Source organism: Hippocampus comes, unplaced genomic scaffold, assembly GCF_001891065.2.
Source record: "Hippocampus comes isolate QL1 unplaced genomic scaffold, H_comes_QL1_v1.1 scaffold173, whole genome shotgun sequence".
NCBI lineage: Eukaryota > Metazoa > Chordata > Actinopteri > Syngnathiformes > Syngnathidae > Hippocampus > Hippocampus comes.
In genome coordinates this window covers 73,152-94,565 of record NW_017805223.1, presented here as the reverse complement: position 1 = coordinate 94,565, position 21,414 = coordinate 73,152, and the positions used below count along the sequence as shown (strand labels likewise).

Sequence of the window (21,414 nt, the reverse complement as noted above, 5' to 3'; positions counted from 1 at the left end):
ACGCAGAAATGTTGCAGGACTCCATGTTTGGAGAGGAAAATGGCTTCTCTGTGAGCCGACTGCGGAAAATCCGCATCATGCCGACGCACGGGAAGGAGGACGGGTTTTGCTCTTTGTCATTACTGAGCTGTGCTTCATCGGTCGGGTTTTTGAGACCCCCCACCGAAAACTGCGCAACTCTTCCATGAAATCTCAACTGCCATGGAATAGCGAGCATCGCTCAAAAGCCAAAAGGAAAAATCTCTTTCCAACTGTGCGCTGAGACATCTCCTGCGTGAGGTTGATGGCAGTCAAAGTGATTCGATTAAAATTAAGAATACATTCCCACACCTACCACAACTGGATCGGACAGAAGGCACAATCCTGACGTTTGGGGGGATAGCAGACAAATATTTGGGTCTGTTGTGTTTCTGTTTCTTTGGTACACTGAAATGTTTCCTGGGTCACGCTGACCCACCCGCTGGCAGTTTTGTCAATGGAAATCGAGCCACAAAAGAAAGTCACATATGTCATTTTGAAAAAATGTTTATTCTTTTGACATTTTGCTTCCACAATTTGAAGCTAAAGAGAGTCCATTTGACTTACGATATGGGAAGATCAACATAGCTTTCTGTTCGGGGGTTGAAATGTTGTCATTTAAGTTCCTGAAATAATGAGCACGATTTCACTGTACTGATTCCGCTCCGATCGATGTGGACATGATTCGCAGCTGGACAAGAGTCGGGTCGAACACTCAAAGGCACTGCTGCAAAGATGTTTTTCATCGACCAGGCTCTCTGACGGCAACTCTTACATCATTTGAGCAAACATCGTTTAGTACAAGTATTGTGTCAAATGTTTGAGGATCCATTGCAGCTTGCTCATCCAGGAAAGGGGTATTCCCCCATCTGCGGCCCCTTCTCAAGGTTTCTTTTTTTTTTTTAATTAGTTTTTCTTGCCCTCCTGGGGCTTCAGGTCATGGGATGTCGTGAATATTTGTCAACTGTGGCCATGCGAAGCCCTTTGGGGCCGTTTGTTATGAAGGGCAGCAGAAAGAAATGTGACTTGACTTGACCTGACTTTGGTTTTCTCTGCTTTGCTTCGGAATGTCGTTCACGGTTGTCTTTGCGACTGCTTGGAGGTTTGCTTGTGCCAAGCATGAGTTGCCTTGTGCAAGAAATGTTTCATTTTGTCAATTGAGAGGCCCGCCTTGCCTATGAAAGGCATTTGTGGCTTATCTGTGGGAATATGTAGCGCGTATTAAATAAATGACTGACAACAACAAACAAGTTAAGTGGGATTGATTGAGCAAAATCTATCTGGTCTTCGGGGATTAAAAAAAACAAACAAACACACAAAAAACGTTTGCATTCCTCAGCGAGCTGTTTCTTATTTTCAATGTCAAAACATAGCAAAGCCAAGTTCACGTCTGATGTCGGTTTTCAAATCATCTTGCCTGGATCATTTCTCGGAAACAAGAATAATGCTCCTGGGTCGTTTTGACCCGTGATCCAAAAGTGTCTGCACCCAAAAAAATCCCAATCTCATCAACACCATTACTCGCTCATTTTGGTCAAGATTTGAAGTTGAGTACAACTATTTGGAAACTTTTCAAAGTTTTGGATGCATTGTAACAGTCCGGCTAAGTCAGAATGTCAGCATTTTTGGCAAGGGGACTGCAAACTTTGTCATGAGAGGAATCTGTTGTACTTACCTGTGTGCGTGAGTGTATTTGTGTTTGTGCATTGCACCACTAGCCTTAAGATCAACTTGTGATAAATGGCTGGGGAAAAAAAAAATCCTTTTCGTTGGAAATACAAAAAAAGGTGTGTTTTCTTTGACAATGGTGATGTGAAGTTGTGAACTTGCGGACGCCTCAGCAAGTTTTCTCTTGCGGGCTTCAATCAATTCAGTTTCGAGACGAAGCCTCGGAAGGAAATGATGTCATGTCTAACGGCTGAAGACTTTGCTGAAACAAAGTATCACATTTTCCAGACCTTTTTTCTGTCATGTTTGTGGCGTTGCGGACCGCAGCCGGGTTCAGTCTGGTTTATCTGAGCTGAGCATAAGTGGTCAAATCTGTACACCATTTGTTTGTTTTTTTTTAACTTTTTGCTCTTCATCCGATACCAACCTGAAATGAGTCAGAATAGAAAACTAGAACAAATCCTCATCTGTATCATTTTGTCAGCTGTGATCATTTTCCAATTGTAAAACATTTATTAGCCATGTTGCATCAGTCTTGACTTTCTGTACTTGAGTAGCAAACACTCAGCGCGCCAGTTATAGCACACCGAACTTCAACTTGTGACCCTCAACTTGAAATGACTGTTTTGTGTTTTTTTTTTTGTTTGTTTTTTATTTTTGACAGTGGTGGGCGGGGTTCCATCGAGGGCAAAATGAACCTTTGCTAAACCTCGCGAGCGACCCCTACTTGTCCAACGGCTGAAGAGAAAGGCGAACAGAAGAAGAGCAGAAATAGAAGTCATTTTTCATTCGTGGAGGCAGCACTTCGTCACCAAGCCACCTTCAATTAGTGTAGATCATTCGTGCATGTGGTGCAAGTAGCAGACGTGTCACCGAATGCGAACACCCCCGAACCCACCGCTGACAATTTCCAAAAACTTTTGCGTATGGGCCCATTACACGCACCGTTTGATATTGACATGATGATGAAATCATGGGCGGAAACTCTTGAAGTGGCTGTGGTTTGATCTCAAGTACTCAATTGTGAAGTCCAAATTAGATGCGAGTTGGCACAACAGGCAAATACTCTGTGGTGAATTAATTTCACGTGTGGAATGGAAGGAATGCACCCCAGAGACCAAAGTACTCCTCCCCTTTCGTGCCGGCTGATAAACGATGACTTTCATCCACTTTTTAGGAGGCGATGGCAGCTGCAAGGCAGACGGCCAAGTGTACCCTAACAGGGACATCTGGAAGCCGTCGCCGTGCCGACTCTGCGTGTGCGACAACGGCCAGGTCCTCTGCGACAACATCCAGTGCGAAGAGCTGACCAACTGTGAGAAGGTGGTCGTCCCCGAAGGAGAGTGCTGCCCCATTTGTCAGACCGAAACCTCAACCGGCGGCGGTGGGGGCGGCGGCGGCGGCGGCGGTGGGGGCGGCGGCTCTTATGGTGAGCATTAAAGAACCTTCAATTAATCCCTTCAAACAAATTGCGCAATTATTCTGCCTTTCTTTCGGCAATGCCCAAAGAAGCCAGAAGAAAGCGCCAAAGCCCTGTCTAATTGGAAAGCTGCTATCGGTGTCAAGGAAGTATGAAGAAGTGGTCAATTGAAAGACAAACTTTGTATGTTGGAGAAGAGAGAAGTTCAGCTTGGGTTGTCAGGCGACTTGACAGAGAGTCTTGACAGCATGTGCAAATACAAAGTACATTATATGATCGCCGGTGGATGATGGTTGACAAATGAATGGATTGTAGTTACAGCGGTCAGACTCATTAAAAAAAAAAAAAAAATCTAAATTTTTAAGTTGGTCAACTTGACCCGGAAACATAATGACTTTTGAAGAACCATAAGCTGCTTCTTTCTTGTTCAAACAGCTCTGCACTCCATTTCAAGTGATTCTTATTTTTGTTTTATTTGGTCGTTTCTGGGTCAGTTTCAATTCATGAACTAATGGGTCGCTATGCCCCACTGATTTACTTCACCACATCCACACGAACAATGCATTCATGGAAAACTAATAATTTTTTTTTTTTTTTGCTAGGTGGGGCCAGAATTTACAAGGTAGGCGACCGCATCGATACAAGCATAGCACAAATTTGGTTTGATTGATTTGTCTCATCCATCTGTCTGCGACTGCAGGGCCCGAAGGGAGAGCCTGGCGAAGTCCCGATTGTGAGTATGCTCAGTTTCATCAGAACTCCTGAAAGAGAAAAAAAAAGAAAAGCACAATCTAACTGGCTGTATGTGCAGGTGACTGGCATCCGAGGCCGTCCCGGACCGACGGTGAGCATCTTGATGACCTGGCGACAGATTGGCATTGCGTTCTGCACACACTGCGTCATGCAACTCCTTTCTTTTGCTCAGTGGTCATCATCGGCTCGTTCATGTTGATGTCTTTGGTTTTCATAGGGGCCTCCTGGTTCCCCGGGAGGAAGAGGACCCAGAGGAAACAAAGGAAGGCCCGTAAGTTGCACCCACTACATTCGATCCCTCGTCTCCTGGAACGGTTGACAGTTAATCAAAGGCCAACGCATCAGAGAGATCAGTTGTGTAAAACACTGACTCGTCAGCTACCCATCTATTTACGTATGGTCGACACCACTTAGCCGTTAAGGCTTTGACCCCAACTGCCTCATTTAAAAAACACGGGAAACTCCGCCATCCCTTTTCAGAACCACATTCATCGTTATTGGCCAAGTTGATTTTCCATCGCCTTTGACCCCTTTGTTCTGAAAACACCGGGCCACGTTGCGTGTGTAATCACAGTCTTTCTTTCGCTTCCAGGGACAGCGAGGCTCTCCGGGTTATGACGGAGAGCCGGGAGTTCCGGGTCAACCCGGTGAACCCGGACCCCCGGGACACCCAACCCATCCCGGAGTAAGTGATAACCGCCACCCACCTACGCCAATGAGAACACTTCCAAGAATCTGTATTTGTGTCCCCCTTATTCTTGGCAACCTCAAACACGATACCCGCTTCAATCGCAGGGTCTTGGGGCGCAGATGGCCGGAGTGTTGGAAGGAAAAAATGCACCTCAAAGCATGTTAAGCGGCACCAGGGTAAGGTGTCAGCAAACAATTTCGGCTTGTTTTGAAACTGTCGAGCAGTTACCCTGAAACTGAACGACTGCTTTCACACCCTCCTCCATGAAGTTCAGATTGGTGTATTCTTGGTTCTAGGGTGAATCTGGAGCAAGAGGACCTCCTGGGCCGACCGGTTCCCCTGTAAGTCCAATGAATGGCTTTCAGGGCCTCCACATGCCTGTTTCAAATGTGTCCTGGTGACGTACTGTAGCTCTTCTGGGAGTCTCAAACACAACACACCTGAAACTCATGGGCACCCCCTGGAAGTTTTCAAGGTTAAAAGATAAGAGCCACCGACGCTTGTTTCACCAACTGAACCCAAGTTGGTGGTGAACCTGTTTGTCATAACTGGGCACATGGAAAAAATCTCAATGACCCACATTTAAGATAAGAGCCACCGACGCTTGTTTCACCAACTGACACCAGGTTGGTGGTGAACCAGTTTGTCGTAACTGGGCGCATGGAAAAAAATCTCAAGGACCCACTTTCGGAAAACCAGATAAACAGGAGTTCGGCCACTTTGGTCTCAAATTTCAAATTCCGGGTTTCACATTTTCGGCGATGAACCACAATATGGAGCCTCATGCGGTCTCGTAGACACCAAGGCGATGCCAACCTGTGACAAAGTCATTTTACAGATGATGAGCATCTTCCAGGATTTCCCGTGAAAATTGAGACGCGAGGGCCTGTTCATTGGTTGCTTGCGGCTTTTGTGAAACTTTGTTTGTCTTGCTTCTGAAAGGGTCAGTCTGGAGCACAAGGACCTCCCGGAGACGTGGGCGATCCAGGGCATATGGTACAACGCCGTCTGCATTTTGCATGACCAGCTATGCAGTCGTCCAGATGTTAATGACGACATTGTGCATTTTCAGGGGCCGGCTGGGCAAAGAGGACCCGAGGGTCCCCCGGGGAAACCAGGAGAAGACGTACGTGAAGCCTGGGCTGTGGCTGTATCTCACTGCAAAGTGCAGCAGCGACGCCGGTAATTGTTGAACTGTGATGTCGTCACATAGGGTGAAGCGGGCAAGGCAGGAAATGCTGGAGAAGTTGGATTCCCAGGTTCCCAAGTAAGATCATTTGTCCGGTGGCGTGGTCTTGTTTGACGATCCTTTCTAACTGCAACGGATTTGCATTTAAGGGAGGAAGAGGGTTTCCGGGTACGCCGGGGCCTCCTGGGCTAAAAGGTCACAGGGTGAGCACTTAATTCAACGCAAAGTTAAAATTTTGCAATATATGTTGTGCTTCTGCATGTTTCTCAAGTAAGACAACGTATCACCATTTTTTATTAGGGACACGGAGGACCTCTGGGACAAAAAGGAGAACATGGAGCCGTTGGGTCTAAGGTAAGATGAGGCTGGTGGTGGTCTAGGTTTTAAAAGCAAAACCTAAAATGTCATGTTCAGTTCCACTGCCACAACAGCATGAGAGATATTTTTCCAATGCTTCCTTCCCCAGGGCGCCACAGGCCCACCAGGTCAAATGGGAGGACCTGGACCAATGGTTAGTATTTTCTCGAAATGATTCGATATACTCATGACACTCATTCTTCTATTGACTGATGATACATGCGTTTGTCATCTTCCTCAACGTTGGAATTTGTGGCAAAGTCACCTCCGGTAGACCAATAATTTGCTCATGCCGAACATTACTACGGAAACTAGCAATACCGTCCTCAAATGTGGAATTTCTGGAGTGGAATACCTTTTAGCGGATGGCCTGTGAATATTCTCATTCGTCCAGGTCACTGTGTTCTTGCGTTGAATCTGCCATTGAATCGATCACGGTTGGACAGCTCTGGCTGTCTGGTCTCCGGAGACAAGCGCAACGGTCCAGTTGCGCTCTATTCGATTCTCTGAGAACCTCAGGCAATTGATATTTCTAGTTCCGATAAAAAGTGCATTTCTGTTCAAATGAATAATCAAGCGCACTGAACTTATGAATTGGTGATGATTCCTGCTCACATTTTGCGCAATTAATTTTCCCGCCCATTTTGAAAGTGTGCGTAGGATTTGGAGGACGTTATCACCAAACACGCTGTGTGTTTACAGGGCCCTGCTGGGATGCCCGGGGAGAGGGGCCGCTCTGGGCCTGGTGGTACAGCGGTATGCAACAAATCATTCCTGGGAAAAGTTTTACTGTCATGAAAACACCAGAGCGCCAGGCCTTACTGACTATGAGGCCAAAAGTATTTGACGATTCTAAGAGGTTTTGTTTGTCCTGTTGTTCTTTGCTCTTAGGGTAAACGTGGTGTACCTGGTAACATTGGAAAAACAGGTCCAATTGTAAGTCACTATTCACTCGTTTGAATTTACAAACTGCTAAAACGAATACACTGAGGAAGCTGATAACAGACAAGCTTTCACAGTGGGGTTTTTCATTTTTATCGGAATGATTGATCACTGTGCCTGATAGATCACACTTAGGGAGATCAAATCACCTTGTTTGCGATTTTTGTTGGTTTCCAGGGTCCCTTGGGTCTCAGTGGCCCTCCTGGATATCCGGGAACGCCAGGCATGAAGGTGAGTATGGTTCGAGTGTCTCTCAAACAACATGCTTGAGGAGATTCGATTTTTGGTTTTAAAAAAACACCCCCAACAACAACAAATAACTCTACACATTGTGATATCCCCCTGTATTTCATCTGTGCTCGGGTATCATAGGGACAACAAGGCCCCACAGGTGTTCGGGGTCCGGAGGGGCCTCAGGGGCAAAGAGGCGAGACCGGTCATCTCGGAAGACCTGGACCAGTTGGCCTGAGGGTAATATTTTCTGTCATGTCACACAGCCGATTCACATCACCGTAAAAAATTGCTAATGTCCTGTTATTTAGTCAACGATAAAGATATACTGTCAATGCATGTACAATACTGTCACGTCATCATTTTCTGCATCCAAAGGGACCCACGGGTACAGATGGTGGCGTAGGAGCCAAAGGACCAGTGGTATGTAAAGTAACACAGTTGAAATAAAAAGTGGGAATACACTTGGCTTACGAGGCTGAATGACGACAGGGAAACCTTGGCCCACAAGGCCCGGGTGGGCATCTTGGACCCGCCGGTCCTCCAGGCCCTCAGGGAAGCACCGGCCAGCCTGGCATCAAAGGACAATTGGTACCTTGGCTCCATCACTTTGGATTTTGCAGTTTCGCTATTGTTGCCAGTCACAGTTGATTCACATTGATTTTTTTTTTTTTTTTTATGTGAAAGGGAGATGTTGGCGTACCAGGATTTAAGGGTGAAGCTGGACCCAAAGGAGAAGTTGTAAGATGAAAACATTATTTGCATTGTTTTGACAAGTACATTGTTTGAGAAGTAAGTTTCTGTCATTCATTTTCTCCCATGTGTCACATTTCTAGGGTCCCCCAGGATCCCAGGGAGTGATTGGACCTCAGGGTGAGGAAGGAAAGCGGGGACCACGAGGAGACCCCGGAACCGTTGGCCCCCCTGGTGCCGTTGGTGAGAGAGTGAGTCACCGTTCCACCTCAAGCCGAAACTTTTGACATTTCAAAGTCTGTATATTAGGGACCTGTATTGTTATTCCCAAGTAAATATCCCACCACATCGTTCATGACCTAAGAAAGCATTGGCCCTTGAGGGCCGGCTTCCTGCTTGTTTTAGATGTTTCCCTCCCCCAACACTGATCATTTGACTCAGGTCTTGTATTCGAGGAGGGTAACATCTGAAACCTGGAAACCGCTTGAGGAGCAAAAGTCATGTGATTTTGGCTGTGTTTACAGGGAGCCCCAGGAAATCGAGGATTCCCCGGTGCTGATGGTCTGCCCGGACCAAAGGTAGAGTTGGTTTTTCTTTTATCGTATGGCTTCGCTACAAGATGCTTTACTCATACACTTGGATAAGAGTCTGTGGTGTATTTTCCAAGTATAATATACCATCCAAACTGTGTTCATCCCTGAAGGGTTCTCAAGGAGACCGTGGAATATCAGGGCCATCAGGACCAAAAGGTTCACTGGGTGACCCTGGACGTACAGGAGAACCTGGTCTACCAGGTGCAAGGGTAACACTGACACATTTGGCATTCAACTTTCTTTTTAATTTCCATGAGCTCATGCACTGCTATCTCAAATGCGTCTTTCGCTAACCTTTGAATCTGCTCTCCAAAGGGGCTCACTGGTACTCCTGGAGTACAGGGGGCAGAGGGAAAGCCAGGGCCACTGGTATGTGAATGTCCTTTATCTATTTTGACATAAAATACATGAATCGGCCAAAGTCAAGGTCTGGCTTTGCGTGTCGTTCAGGGTGCGCCCGGTGAAGATGGTCGCCCAGGCCCCGCAGGCTCCATCGGCAACAGGGGTCCCGCAGGAACAATGGGAATACCTGGCCCCAAGGGATTTAACGTAAGTTCCATTTTGCAACTACCCGCTCGACACCCACACGTTTGTCTCTAATTCCAAATGCGTCTTGCCTTGAAAAGGGTGATCCGGGAAAGACAGGGGAACAAGGCTCTGCAGGAGTACCTGGTCAAAGGGTGAGTGACCCGGAATGATGGGGTCGCATTTTGCTTTTTTGCCCGATTCGAAACCAGAACTTCAGTCATCAATTTAGATTTTTGTAGGAGTGATATGATCTGTCTTTTTGTACGCTAGGGTCCTCCTGGAAAAGATGGAGAGGTTGGCCCTGCTGGCCCACCTGGCCCATCCGTAAGAGCCATCACCTTTAATATGAACAAATATTTGATTTCTCCACCGGCATCATAACTGACTAAAGGGCTAACTCAATCAACAGGGTGTTGCTGGTGACAGAGGAGAACAGGGACCTCCAGGTGTAAATGGATTCCAGGTGTGTCATTATACTGGTCCAAATACCAGATTTATCTGCGGGAGACATCACACGGGCTTATGACGGCGCTGCATGTCCAAAGATATGTTATTATTCAGAATAGATATTGGGATCTTCAATTTTGATGCATCTATTGTTTTATCAGGGTTTACCAGGAAATCAAGGTCCTCCTGGAGAATCCGGGAAACCTGGTGACCTCGTGAGTATAATTTAAGTTAGAAATTGATGCACCCCCATTCCTTATCTTATTAGTGGTTCTGAAAATAAAATGCTTTCAGCTTGAGTGATAAACGGGTTTGTTGAGTGAGCATGTGGTCTTTTTCTTTCAGGGAATTCCTGGAGAGCTCGGTGCCGTTGGTCAAATTGGACCTCGGGTAGGTGGAGTACACTTTTACGAATGACATCGATCTGTGGTAGACTATGAATATTAGAGCTTGCGGGGTTTCTTCCGCAGGGTGAACGTGGAATTCCAGGAGAGAGAGGCGAACTGGGTCCAATTGGTCTGCAGGGACCCAAGGGAATCCCCGGAGCTCCTGGGCCAGATGGGCCGAAGGTAACGCACTTCAGTACTCTCAATATGCAATGACAAGTTGCTGAAAAGGGGATTCTTCAATATAGTGGAGTTCTGAGTGACCGATAAAATCGTTTTCACATGTATCAGTAATCGGGATGCCATCCTCATTTTAGCAAGGGTGGGGGGGGGGGGGTTGTAGGAACAGGTTTAAAACCTACATTTGAACAAGAGTCATCGGGATCGGATATGGGAAGAGCCCTTGCCCTTCCTTGAACTCAAACACACAAATAAGTAACAATCTCTGCTTGTCCCTGAAGGGTAGTCCTGGTCCTCCCGGTGCCCTTGGTGATGTGGGTCCTCCAGGTCTTCAGGGGATGCCAGGAGAAAGGGGCATCTCTGGTCCATCTGGACCAAAAGGTGACAGGGTAAGTTTTTTTTTTTTGGGGGGGGGGGTCCTTCTCCAGTTTCGATTCCTCTCGTGGAATTGGAAGAAGCAATTTTATAAGTGTTGAAGTCTGAAGTTCAAATCAATCGTCTTGTGAGTGTACAACGCAACATGGTCAGTCCCAACTTTGCGGTGTCTTTTATGCAGGGAGCCATTGGCGAGAAAGGATCAGAAGGTACACCTGGAAATGACGGCGCAAGGGTGAGCAGCTGGCCTCTCGGCCCACGTAACACCGATGAACTCCTTTATTGCTTGACAAGTCAAATTGCGACACGATCAAGGAGCTACCAATCAATTTGGTTCCATCGTAGTTTAAATTGGCAGACGGCATAATTTTGTTGACTTCAGAGTTCATTTTGCTGCTCCCATAAATGGAACCATTGCAAGCTCATCCCAGAAGAAACCATGCAAGCACAAGCCATGCCAGAGTTTCACCACCAAAGAGTTAAACTGTGTGCTTCCCGTGTTTCCAGGGTGCACCTGGACCTGTTGGCCCGTTAGGACCCGCGGGGCCCAGTGGTGAAAAGGTAGGGCATTTTACAACCAAAGACTGCTTTTTAAACATATCAAGGGTAATCAAGAGGAAGTGCGTGACACATTTCAGGGAGAACCTGGACCGAAAGGACCCGCTGGACCTCCGGGCTCGAGAGGAGTGCATGTGAGTATACCTGGCCAATGTTTGAATTGCAATATACCGGATAGTCCTCGTTATTGCAGACAATCGTGACCGACTATTTGAATATCCTCTGCAGGGAGCAAGAGGTGACCCTGGCCCCATTGGTTCCGTTGGTTTTGCTGGACCGCCTGTAAGTCCTCATTCGTTGCACCAATAACGCAGGGACAGAACACTTTGAGTGATCTATGAATGCTTTGCAGTGTTTTCAATTATTTGTGACACATTTTCTACTATTCCATCACAGGGTCCTGATGGCCAACCTGGAGTCAAAGGAGAGACCGGGGAACCTGGCCAGAAAGGAGATGCCGGATCCCCTGGACCTCAAGGCTTAGCTGGAGCTCACGGTCCTCCTGTACGTTGTAATAAGGAATCAGTTACAGGAAAAATGTCTTGCAACAGCCTTTCTTAATGTTAATTAAAGCATTTCTAGAGAGGAGAGAGCTCATTTTGTTTCTCCTTATAGGGGCCTATTGGTGTTGCTGGACTAAAAGGCGGAAGAGGGACACAGGGTGCACCGGTATGGGAATTTCATAGTTACAGAAATGCTTTGATCATGTGACTGTTGAGAGAACATCAAGCAATCAATGAGCAATTTACTATTTAACACGCGGCACAGTGGTTGACTGGTTAGCACGTCGGCCTCACAGTGCAGAGGTGCAGGGTTCAATTCCGGCTCCGGCTTTCCTGTGTGTAGTTTGCATGTTGTCCCCGCGCCTGCGTGGGTTTTCTCCGGGTACTCCGGTTTCCTCCCGCATTCCAAAAACATGTGTGGCAGGTTACTGGAATACTCAAAATTGTCCCTCGGTGTGAGTGTGAGTGCGGATGGTTGTTGGTCAACGTGTGCCCTGCGATTGGCCGGCAACCGGTTGAAGGTGTACCCCGCCGACTGCCCGAAGACGGCTGGGATAGACTCCAGAACGTCCCGCGACCCTCATCAAGATAAAGGGTCTTAGCAAATGGATGGATAGATATTATTGAACACATTTAAAACCAAGTTAAAAACAATTACCCTGTGGAAGCATGATTTGATGTCACGTTTTGTTGCCAGGGGCCCACCGGTTTCCCTGGATCTGCAGGAAGAGTTGGCCCACCAGGTCCAACTGTAAGTATTGTCATCAATCTTCCATATTTCAGACACCCTAGATCAATGTGGAATAAGAATTAGGTGTCAAAAATGAGTGGTTATCTGCAAAATGTTCTATGCAGCCCCACTAGTTTAAACACACCATTCTGAGTCATGCAGTGCCTTTGCGGAATATGAGTTAAGCCCATCTTTAGCCATCTGAGGGGGCAGCCATTTTGCCACTCCCTGTCACCTGAAAATGACATCACGGTAGCTCATTGTCCCGAGAGAACACCGAGCAACTGTGATGTCATATTCAGTCGACAGCAGCTGGCAAAATGGCCGTCTCCTAACATGGACAAAAAAGGGAATATTTTGCTGCTTGACTCATATTCCTCAAACACGATACTCATCAGAAGGCCAGCGTTAGACTAGTGGGGGTGTATTGAACTTTTTATTGTATAGTGCATATGATTTTCTTGATACTAGTTCCAAGTAAGGGCACAAAGATCATGGTTAAATTGTACAAAACTCCATTTAAATTGTGTGTAAAGCACTATGATATGTACAATGACAGAGAGAGAGAGACAGAGAGCGGGAGAGACACTCTGATGATGCAATCTTCAACATGTTCCCCTTCATGACTGCAATTATTTCGCTCAGGGTCCAATTGGTGAACCTGGACCACTAGGGGCCCCTGGAAAGGAGGGTCCTCCCGGTCTTCGTGGTGACCATGGAGCAAATGGAAGACAGGGAGAGCGAGGGCCACCAGGACCTCCTGGAAGCCCGGGAGACAAGGGCGATTCTGGAGAAGACGGCCCAACGGTTGTAGTGACTCTGTTGTTGAGAAAATGCTCTTGAGTGATTTCCACCAAGATGGACAGATTAGCTTCACATGTTTTCTTTTAAATCTTTATGCCATCCAGGATTTGAGCGAAGGTTGGAGTTCCTAGTATTAAATATCGGATTTGTCAACTTTGGTTTAGGGCCCTGATGGTCCTCCGGGCCCAGCGGGAACTACAGGCCAGAGAGGTATTGTGGGGCTTCCAGGTGTGCGAGGTGAACGAGGAATGCCAGGTCTCCCTGGGCCAGCGGTCAGTCTACTTTTTAGCTGCGACTCTTCCATGCATTGACCTTACACATCGAAATTGCCCACTGCATTCCATATTTTTTGTAAGAGCCCTTTTTGCTTTTAGGGACCACCAGGAAAACAGGGATCTCCTGGATCAACTGGAGACAAAGGGCCCCCAGGACCAGTTGGCGTTCCAGGTGCCAATGGACCACGTGGCGATCCCGGTCCTGATGTTAGTCCTTTTTAAATCTGCGTCTGTGCTTGCCATTGCATTTCACGCCGAGCGTCTTTCTAGTGCGTGAATGCGTTTCTTTGTTCCTCAGGGCCCTGCTGGCTCTGACGGTCCGCCAGGAAAAGAAGGTGTTCTTGGACAACGGGTAAGGACAGAGTTTCTAAAAGGCTATAAATGTGGCACAGAAACCAATTGTCGATACCATTCCAGGGAGATAGAGGGGATCACGGTCCAGAGGGTTTGGCTGGTCCTCAGGGACTTCCTGGGCCTCCTGGTCCCGTTGGTGTCGCCGGAGAAGCTGGGAAAAGAGGACATGCTGTAAGCTGGCCTTTCATGTATCTTGTTTGCCTTGCCCGAGGGTAATCATTTTTCTTCTTCAGCACGATCGAAATTTGTGTCATGTTATGAGCCTGACAACCTTTTCAATGAAATAATGACTTTCTGTGGACATGTTGGAGCCTGAAGGAGCTTAACGCCGCACGCTGAAAGGGCTCAGCAACTAAAAATGGAAGAGTGGAGGCGTTGGCAGACACGTTTGGTCCCTGAGTCCTTTTTCTTTGTTTTTCAGGGCTCCAGAGGACCGGTTGGTCCTCCCGGATCAGCTGGAAAGAGAGGACTAGTGGTGAGTTCTTCTCTGACCGTGGATGGACGTTGGACGACACCTCTGAGGATCCGTAGCGTTGCGGATTTCAAGCAGCCATAACTTGTTGCCCTTGTATCGCAGGGACCCCAAGGACCACGGGGAGACAAGGGTGATTTGGGTGATCATGGAGAGAGAGGGCAGAAGGGTCATCGTGGATTTACTGGTTTGCAGGGTCTTCCTGGACCTCCTGTAAGTAAGAGCCCACCGCAGTCATCACACTCAATCTGTCGATAAACGTAGTTATGCCAAGTGTTTGAAGACAATCGCAAGAAGCAAAATGTATCTACCGATTACACGCACAGTCATTTGGATCGTGTCCATTTGAGATGTGTATCTAGAAAAAAAAATGTTCAAAGCAAGGCAACAAAAACATTGTGCTTTCTCTTTTTAGGGTACAACAGGTGAACAGGGGGCTTCCGGAATCATTGGACCAAATGGTGCACGGGTAAATGCCACACTTTCTCAAATTTCTTATATTATTTGCAAGTGCTGTGCTCTTGTCTTCTTCTTTGCTTAATATATTAGTACAAAAAATTAATAATAATAACAGTTTGCTCTTGAATAATATTTCAGGGGCCACCTGGCCCTATCGGGCCCCCTGGCAAAGAAGGATACATTGGACAGCCCGGGCCTATGGGACCCCCCGGAACACGTGGAATCTCAGGAGAAATTGGACCAGAGGTATTGTCTCATTAGAAAGTCAAGAAAGAGAGGTTGCTCAGGTAACATTTGGTGCTGGGAGCAACTCATGAAAACAAAACCTCAAGACACTTTCAATCACTGAACATCTTTTCTACAGATGTTAGATTTTTTTTTTTGTGCATCTTTTACTGATTCAAAAAGAAAAAAAGAAAAAATAGAAATAACATGATACTTTCATGATACGCAGGGCCCACCAGGAGAACCTGGACCCCCAGGCCTCCCTGGACCACCGGGACCTCCCGTGGCAGCTATGGACGATCTGTTTGGAGGCCCTCACGATTACGAAGATGCCCCCCCTCCTCCGCCAGAGTTCAGTGAGGACGAGGCTCTACCCAACACCAACTCATCCACCCTCCCACCGGTGGACCCTGGCGTGCAGGCCACCCTGAAAGCCCTCAGCAGCCAGATTGAGAGCATGAAGAGCCCCGACGGCAGCCGCAAGCACCCCGCCAGGACCTGCGATGACCTCAAGAGATGCTACCCCGCCAAAAAGAGCGGTGAGTTAGCCAAGGGTGGACTCCCGACAAACTGTTTTGTGTTTTTTGTGGGGCTGAAGGCTGGAACGGATTAATGCCCTTTCCATTCATTTCAATGGGAAAAGATGATTTGAGATGATGTTCTGGTAAACCGGCAAAGTCAAAAAAAGCCAAAACAAAATCAAGAGATTCTTTTTAAAGTTTTACGTCCCTCAAGTATTTTTCTGCAGACTTCAAATTGTGTTTGTGGTTTGACAGAAGCTGCACTGAAGTGAAACTTTCCTGAAATGCCACTTCCTGCATGTTACCGTTGGTGTCTCTCTGTGATGCAGGAGAATTCTGGGTGGACCCCAACCAAGGCAGTGCCGAGGATGCCATCAAAGTGTACTGCAACCTGGACACCGGGGAGACGTGCATCTCCGCCAACCCGGCCAGCCTACCTCGCAAAAACTGGTGGAGCTCTTCCAAGAACAAACCTGTGTGGTTTGGAGCTGACATCAACAGAGGAACGCAAGTGAGTGCTTACGTTTGAAAGGAGGCGTATCTTGCCATTTTTTTTTTTGATTGCCTTCGTCAAAGTATCCCAAGGGTTTTGTGTTGCGGACATGAGCCCGTTTTCAGGGGGAGGCCGTTTTCAGTGCTGTAGTCCCTCATCGATTCCTTCTGCTGTGGCGAATGTTTGCAGTTCACCTACGGCAACAAAGACCAGGCGGCAAACGCGCTGAGAGTGCAGATGACCTTCATTCGCCTGCTGTCCAAAGAAGCGTCTCAGACCGTCACCTACCACTGCAAGAACTCGGTGGGTTACAAAGACCAGAAGGCGGGCAACCTGAAGAAGGCCGTCATCCTCAAAGCCTCCAACGACCTGGAGCTCAAGGCCGAGGGAAACAACCGCTTCAGATACACCGTGGTGGAAGACTCCTGCGCTGTAAGTTTTCCTCATCGCATCGAAATTTTATTCGGGAGGGGGAAAAAATTTTAATAAATAAAAGTGTCCTCATACTGCCAAGTCCTATGAATCACAATTCAAGTCGAATTTTAACCGAGAGTGTAATTCGAGTAAATGTGAGGGCAAGCACCCGATTGCCAAAGTCAATAACTGCGAGTAATTGACAACCCCTAAAAATGTTCGTTCAAAATGACACTTGAATATCTCCTCAAACATTTCTAGGAAAATCACCCTTAAAAAAATAAATGGGCTCCTGAGAATTTCAGTTTTGAAAACATTTCACGGGAAGTGTGATGGTGCAGTACATGCAAGACTCGAAATAAATACTAAGAGGTTGGTCAAAATTAAAGGGTGACACTCCCAAAGAAGAAAAAAAAATCCTGTCGTGCTCCCGTTCAGTATGAACCCATTTTGGAGGTTAACGAGATTAAAAAATGGCTGCCAATATGGTCGCATTTTTTTCCTCTACTGTCAATTTTTTTAAACAGTTATATTCAATTGGATGTTACATTAGAGCTTTGGTGCCATCTTGTGGCTTTTTCGGCCATTACAGAAAGAGCACCAAAAAAAAAAACAACAACAACAAAAAACTGTTTGGTAAATTTGCAGCAAATGGAAATAGGCATTTTTTTTCATGACTAACCGATTTGTAGTTTCTGAAAGGCAAGCTTGATTTGAAGTCACAGTGATGAAAACAACCAAACATTTGCTTTTTGAACTGAAATCAACCGGCTGGATGCAAAACTTTTTTTCAAAATAGATTATTTAATTGATCATTTCATTTTGTGGGAAAGTGTACGACTGTGTTTCAAAAGAGTATTTTCTAGGAGCTCCAAATGATGGCGATCATTTTTGCGTGTGTTGCATTCATGTTACTTTAAAAAAAAGCACGTGCAGCCTTTGTGACCCTTTCCTTGTCTCTTTACAGCAAGCAAACGGCAACTGGGGCAAGACAGTGTTTGAGTACAGGACACAGAAAACTGCGCGACTTCCCATTGTGGATCTCGCCCCCGTGGACATTGGCGGCCCCAATCAAGAGTTTGGTATCGATATCGGGCCCGTGTGCTTCTTATAAAACAAAGAAAGAAAGAAACCCAAAGGTCAGCGGGCAGATGCACATCCCGAGACTATTGAACTGACAGCTGACCGCGAGCAGCCTCCTTGTACAGAGCAGTACTGAGGACTTTTCTGGCCCTGTGGCGAAATATTTATTGTGCCTTTCAACTCACACCCCAGCCAAACATTTCAAAGTGACACGTCAAATGTTTGAAATTGGACTTCATTCAAAACACGACTCATTCCATTTTTTTTTTGTTTGTTTGTTTTGGTTTGTTTTGTTTGTTTCACGATGTCTGTCTTGACTTTTGGCCTCACTGAGGTCCAACGTTTTTCCTCCACTAAAACGTCAATGTCTAAATAAAGATTTACCAATTTGAAATGTTTACCTTGTTTATCACAACATAGATATAAGATATGCAGCGGAGCCGCCTTAAAGGAGTTCCCGGGTTTGCTTTTCCTCAAAATAGCTCCAGGATCGAGAATCACAGCCAACAAACGTTTCACAAGTTAGCCTGTTTTGAGGGGGCGGTCCTGTCTCGTGAAATACTGCCAAACCGATGTGGTGAAAAGCTTTCATTATCCAGGGGTGGGTTGGGGGTGGGTGGGGGGTGTTCGAACGTGGCAACCGACTTCTACTTCCAGAAGCAGAGCCCAGTATTAGGGTTGGGGGGTTAGTGACCGCCCGTGGAAAGAAGAGCACTTTCACTCACGGAGGCAGCACTTCATGTGCCTTGTCGATTATGCTCGCAAGTTTCATGCATTGCCAAATGCACATTTCCCACTCCCTTCATCGCGCGTCAGAGGCTGATGCTAACATGCGCGTCTATTTTCTTTCCCCCTCCCCCATTTATAAAGTAGATCTTTAAAATACTCCCGCCGAAACATTTTCTTGTGAGCTACCTCGTCACCGAGACCGGCATCCATCCGTGCATACATGAGGCGACGTGTATCAGGTTCTTTCTTTCACATGTTGGTGCTGTTTTGTAACGTAGCATGACGCCAGCTCCTACAAACTCTCACGGCGCAGGCAATCAAGAATCGGAGAGATGATGAGAATGATGTCGATGTGAGTCGCGTGCGGTGCTTTGTCATGTTTTCCTTTGTTTGTTTACACCTCATTCTTTTTGCAATACTGAAACAGTAAAAGGTAGCACAGATTATTCTTTTTTTTTTTTAATGCATGTCAGTTCTCCCTTTTCAGTATCCTGGGTTCATATATTACCTTGCAATCATTGTTATTTTTATTTTTTATAGACAGAGGTGGCTGTGAGTGCCTGTTTGCTTTGTATCTCCTGCTATGCAACAAATTAAACAAAACGCTTGTTAATCCCCCCCCAAGCTCTTGTCATGTTAATTTCGGAATAGCAAGTTTGTTGTTGAAATGTTCATTTTGTTTGATTGCACACAAATTGACAAACTGTGTTGATGCCAATTTGTATTTAGTACAATAGTTTGACTTTTTTGTGACTCGAGCTGCTGAATGTGCCTTTAAGTCATTCTTTTGTGATCATCTGGTGCTCATTCCGAGTATATTTATTATAGTTTTTTTTTTTTTAAACGTTTGTCAGGCTTGACTGCCCGATCGATCCCAAAGGCAGTGAACGCGAAAGGAGGACGAAACCATCCGCCCTTCCCTCCCCCCCCCCCACACTGGATGCATTTGAGTTTTCATCCTTTGAAATAAACAGTGCAACTCATTCACTCTGCCTGTTGTTGTTTGGGATGGCAAAGCCTTTGCGATATTATCCATAACGACCTGCCACGTTTGAATTGGAACAGACCTGTTTCAATGCGACAAATGCGTTGTGATGACGGCGAGAATATGTGGCGTCGTCATGAGTCGAAACATATGTTTGGAGATCGCCTCCAACATAGCCCAGCAGACTTGAGAATGTCATTTTTGAGTGCATCGACGTCTGCAAGTCATATTTTGCAAAATTTGTGTTCAGTTGATGTGACAAGTTAACCTTCCTGTTGTTTGATCAATGGGTAATTCTCAATATAATCTAGCTCGGTAGTTCTCAAACTATTCGTAACACCCAAAAAGGCGACACAATTAAAATACAGTTGCGTAGCAGGTCCAAGTGTTCTTCAAAAACCAGGCATAATTTTTGTTCCTAAAAAGTATATTTATTCTCCTTTTTTTTTTTTTTTTTGCCACTGTGACATTACGCACAGTTGGAATGCACTTAATTATAGGAAAATAATGACTGTGTTAAATAACGGTTCAAAATGTATTGCACATAAAAATACAAATTGTACCCGGATAAATGTTTGAAAACAAACAATTGTAAATAATCAAATGTAAAATTCTTCTCCTGAAGTGTTAAATGCCACCGACCTGTACAAATCTACTCAACTGATTTGAAAAGAAAAACAACCAACAACGTAAAAAAACAAACAGTTGAAGACACCTCAGCATTATGCCGCAAAAAAAACAAACAAACAGTTGAAGACACCTCAGCATTATGCAGTTTGAAGATGAAAGTCAATGATTCTTTTGAGTGCCACAGGAGGGATTCCACAGACCACCACTAGTTTTTATACCATGTCATCGGAATTATTTCTAATCCAAACTATAGAAACATCATTTTTGTCGATTTTTAAACAGCTCAAATGGCCGACATCATGACAGGACAGTTGTCAGCATTCAGGAATACTAGTAGAAAACAAAAACAAAAAAACTTGAAAGCTGGCACAATTTAACAGAAGAGGAAGGATTTGGGGGGGGGGGGGGGGTTGTATTATTATTATTTTTTTTTTTACAGGAACATTTTATTTTTAATAAGTGCGACACAACTGAACAAAGAGCCCAAAAGTAAAAATAATGGACATTTCACTGCGTAGTGACATTACATACAGTAAGTGCCCCCGGTCCAAAAAGTGCCTCGAGGTGCAAGCAAGACAGTTAGACAGCAATAAAGCCAAGAGCAAATTTGTGTGAAATTGGGAAGAAGAAAATCAAAAGATATACTACGTTTTTGCAATATGTGTACTTTGATGAAAGGTCACATGTGTCACGTGACAAGTGTCTCCACCTGACGTCTAACTTCAAAAGTGAGTGTACCATGTGACATAATGAGCCCTGCACAACTGTCATGCACTGTACAAAAGCAAATGTAGTCCAAACTATCATTTCCAGTTTTTAGAAAAATATGTCTCTTCCCACAATGCTGCGGACCAGAAAATTTCGAACACAACAAAACAATGTAAATGTAAATGCATGTAGAAATTTCTAGATGGGGGGAGCAAAACAAAAAAAGGGTGATAGTCCCACTCGAACATGGGAGTGGATTTTGGCACTTGTACAAAAATCGTATAAACGGGCTCAAGGAAGAAGATGACCACAAACCCTCCGCCCTCTTCTGGGGCAATCAGCAGCGGCCATCGAGGGGGTCCGGAGAGAAGACAGCGCCCTCTAGGGTCAGTCCCATTTTGAAGCCCTCCTGTAATACACATGGACGTGTGTCACGGGATGGAAACAGCGTTTGCGCTCATGCAAATGGAACTGAAATAACTTGACAAAAAAAGTCATCTGTACGACTTAATCATGCATTCAAATGAAAGATGCAGCTAGCAGAAACTGGAAAAGTAAATACTGTCTTTATGCAGGAAGAATCAAGCTCTCGGTTACGTGTTTTTCAAATATGGCAATAACGCGAATGGGTCAAAAAAAATGCAACAACACTGCCCCCTCTTGGTCTTGAGCTAATAGAGCACCCGTACTGTCAGGGACCCGGATGTAATAGTCACGTGATGTACTGGGTTTGCCTGGGAGAGACACCGTAAAACACAAATGAAAGATGCAGCTAGCAGAAACTGGAAAAGTAAATACTGTCTTTATGCAGGAAGAATCAAGCTCTCGGTTACGTGTTTTTCAAATATGGCAATAATGCGAATGGGTAAAAAAAAAAATGCAACGACACTGCCCCCTCTTGGTCTTGAGCTAATAGGGCACCCGTACTGTAGGGGACCCGGATGTAACAGTCACGTGATGTACCGGGTTTGCCTGGGAGAGACACCGTAAAACAGTGGTC

At 45.8% G+C, this 21,414-nt stretch overlaps 2 protein-coding genes across 8 annotated transcripts in view; one reads left to right on the top strand and one right to left on the bottom strand.

The window, feature by feature from the left end:
* The window catches only part of col5a2a (collagen, type V, alpha 2a), a 31,732-nt gene extending 13,017 nt beyond the window's left edge, over positions 1-18,715 (top strand). The window contains exons 2-55 of one of the 2 annotated variants that reach the window (XR_002168192.1): positions 2,864-3,115; positions 3,709-3,728; positions 3,807-3,839; positions 3,918-3,950; positions 4,077-4,130; positions 4,452-4,544; positions 4,655-4,726; positions 4,847-4,891; positions 5,493-5,546; positions 5,623-5,676; positions 5,764-5,817; positions 5,889-5,942; positions 6,040-6,093; positions 6,206-6,250; positions 6,799-6,852; positions 6,988-7,032; positions 7,216-7,269; positions 7,411-7,509; positions 7,648-7,692; positions 7,762-7,860; positions 7,957-8,010; positions 8,106-8,213; positions 8,487-8,540; positions 8,666-8,764; positions 8,871-8,924; positions 9,006-9,104; positions 9,182-9,235; positions 9,354-9,407; positions 9,493-9,546; positions 9,692-9,745; positions 9,876-9,920; positions 10,001-10,099; positions 10,378-10,485; positions 10,653-10,706; positions 10,979-11,032; positions 11,110-11,163; positions 11,258-11,311; positions 11,426-11,533; positions 11,645-11,698; positions 12,230-12,283; positions 12,908-13,069; positions 13,231-13,338; positions 13,441-13,548; positions 13,640-13,693; positions 13,759-13,866; positions 14,117-14,170; positions 14,273-14,380; positions 14,583-14,636; positions 14,765-14,872; positions 15,081-15,390; positions 15,702-15,883; positions 16,055-16,297; positions 17,247-17,985; positions 18,020-18,715. Coding sequence is in view for 1 of the 2 variants with exons in the window: in XM_019869232.1 (XP_019724791.1) it covers positions 2,864-3,115; positions 3,709-3,728; positions 3,807-3,839; positions 3,918-3,950; positions 4,077-4,130; positions 4,452-4,544; positions 4,655-4,726; positions 4,847-4,891; positions 5,493-5,546; positions 5,623-5,676; positions 5,764-5,817; positions 5,889-5,942; positions 6,040-6,093; positions 6,206-6,250; positions 6,799-6,852; positions 6,988-7,032; positions 7,216-7,269; positions 7,411-7,509; positions 7,648-7,692; positions 7,762-7,860; positions 7,957-8,010; positions 8,106-8,213; positions 8,487-8,540; positions 8,666-8,764; positions 8,871-8,924; positions 9,006-9,104; positions 9,182-9,235; positions 9,354-9,407; positions 9,493-9,546; positions 9,692-9,745; positions 9,876-9,920; positions 10,001-10,099; positions 10,378-10,485; positions 10,653-10,706; positions 10,979-11,032; positions 11,110-11,163; positions 11,258-11,311; positions 11,426-11,533; positions 11,645-11,698; positions 12,230-12,283; positions 12,908-13,069; positions 13,231-13,338; positions 13,441-13,548; positions 13,640-13,693; positions 13,759-13,866; positions 14,117-14,170; positions 14,273-14,380; positions 14,583-14,636; positions 14,765-14,872; positions 15,081-15,390; positions 15,702-15,883; positions 16,055-16,297; positions 17,247-17,393 (4,427 nt within the window). In the remaining variant the exon portion in view is untranslated. Of the gene's footprint in view, positions 1-2,863; positions 3,116-3,708; positions 3,729-3,806; positions 3,840-3,917; positions 3,951-4,076; positions 4,131-4,451; positions 4,545-4,654; positions 4,727-4,846; positions 4,892-5,492; positions 5,547-5,622; positions 5,677-5,763; positions 5,818-5,888; positions 5,943-6,039; positions 6,094-6,205; positions 6,251-6,798; positions 6,853-6,987; positions 7,033-7,215; positions 7,270-7,410; positions 7,510-7,647; positions 7,693-7,761; positions 7,861-7,956; positions 8,011-8,105; positions 8,214-8,486; positions 8,541-8,665; positions 8,765-8,870; positions 8,925-9,005; positions 9,105-9,181; positions 9,236-9,353; positions 9,408-9,492; positions 9,547-9,691; positions 9,746-9,875; positions 9,921-10,000; positions 10,100-10,377; positions 10,486-10,652; positions 10,707-10,978; positions 11,033-11,109; positions 11,164-11,257; positions 11,312-11,425; positions 11,534-11,644; positions 11,699-12,229; positions 12,284-12,907; positions 13,070-13,230; positions 13,339-13,440; positions 13,549-13,639; positions 13,694-13,758; positions 13,867-14,116; positions 14,171-14,272; positions 14,381-14,582; positions 14,637-14,764; positions 14,873-15,080; positions 15,391-15,701; positions 15,884-16,054; positions 16,298-17,246 lie in introns of both variants that reach the window. The other variant, XM_019869232.1, reaches the window with a different exon arrangement.
* Positions 18,716-20,130: 1,415 nt separating this feature from the next.
* Positions 20,131-21,414, bottom strand: part of gulp1a (GULP PTB domain containing engulfment adaptor 1a) — a 30,351-nt gene continuing 29,067 nt past the window's right edge. For all 6 annotated transcript variants that reach the window (XM_019869234.1, XM_019869236.1, XM_019869238.1 and 3 more), the window contains one exon: positions 20,131-20,823. In XM_019869234.1, coding sequence (XP_019724793.1) covers positions 20,752-20,823 — 72 coding nt within the window. In that variant the 3' untranslated portion in view covers positions 20,131-20,751. The remainder of the gene's footprint in view (positions 20,824-21,414) is intronic.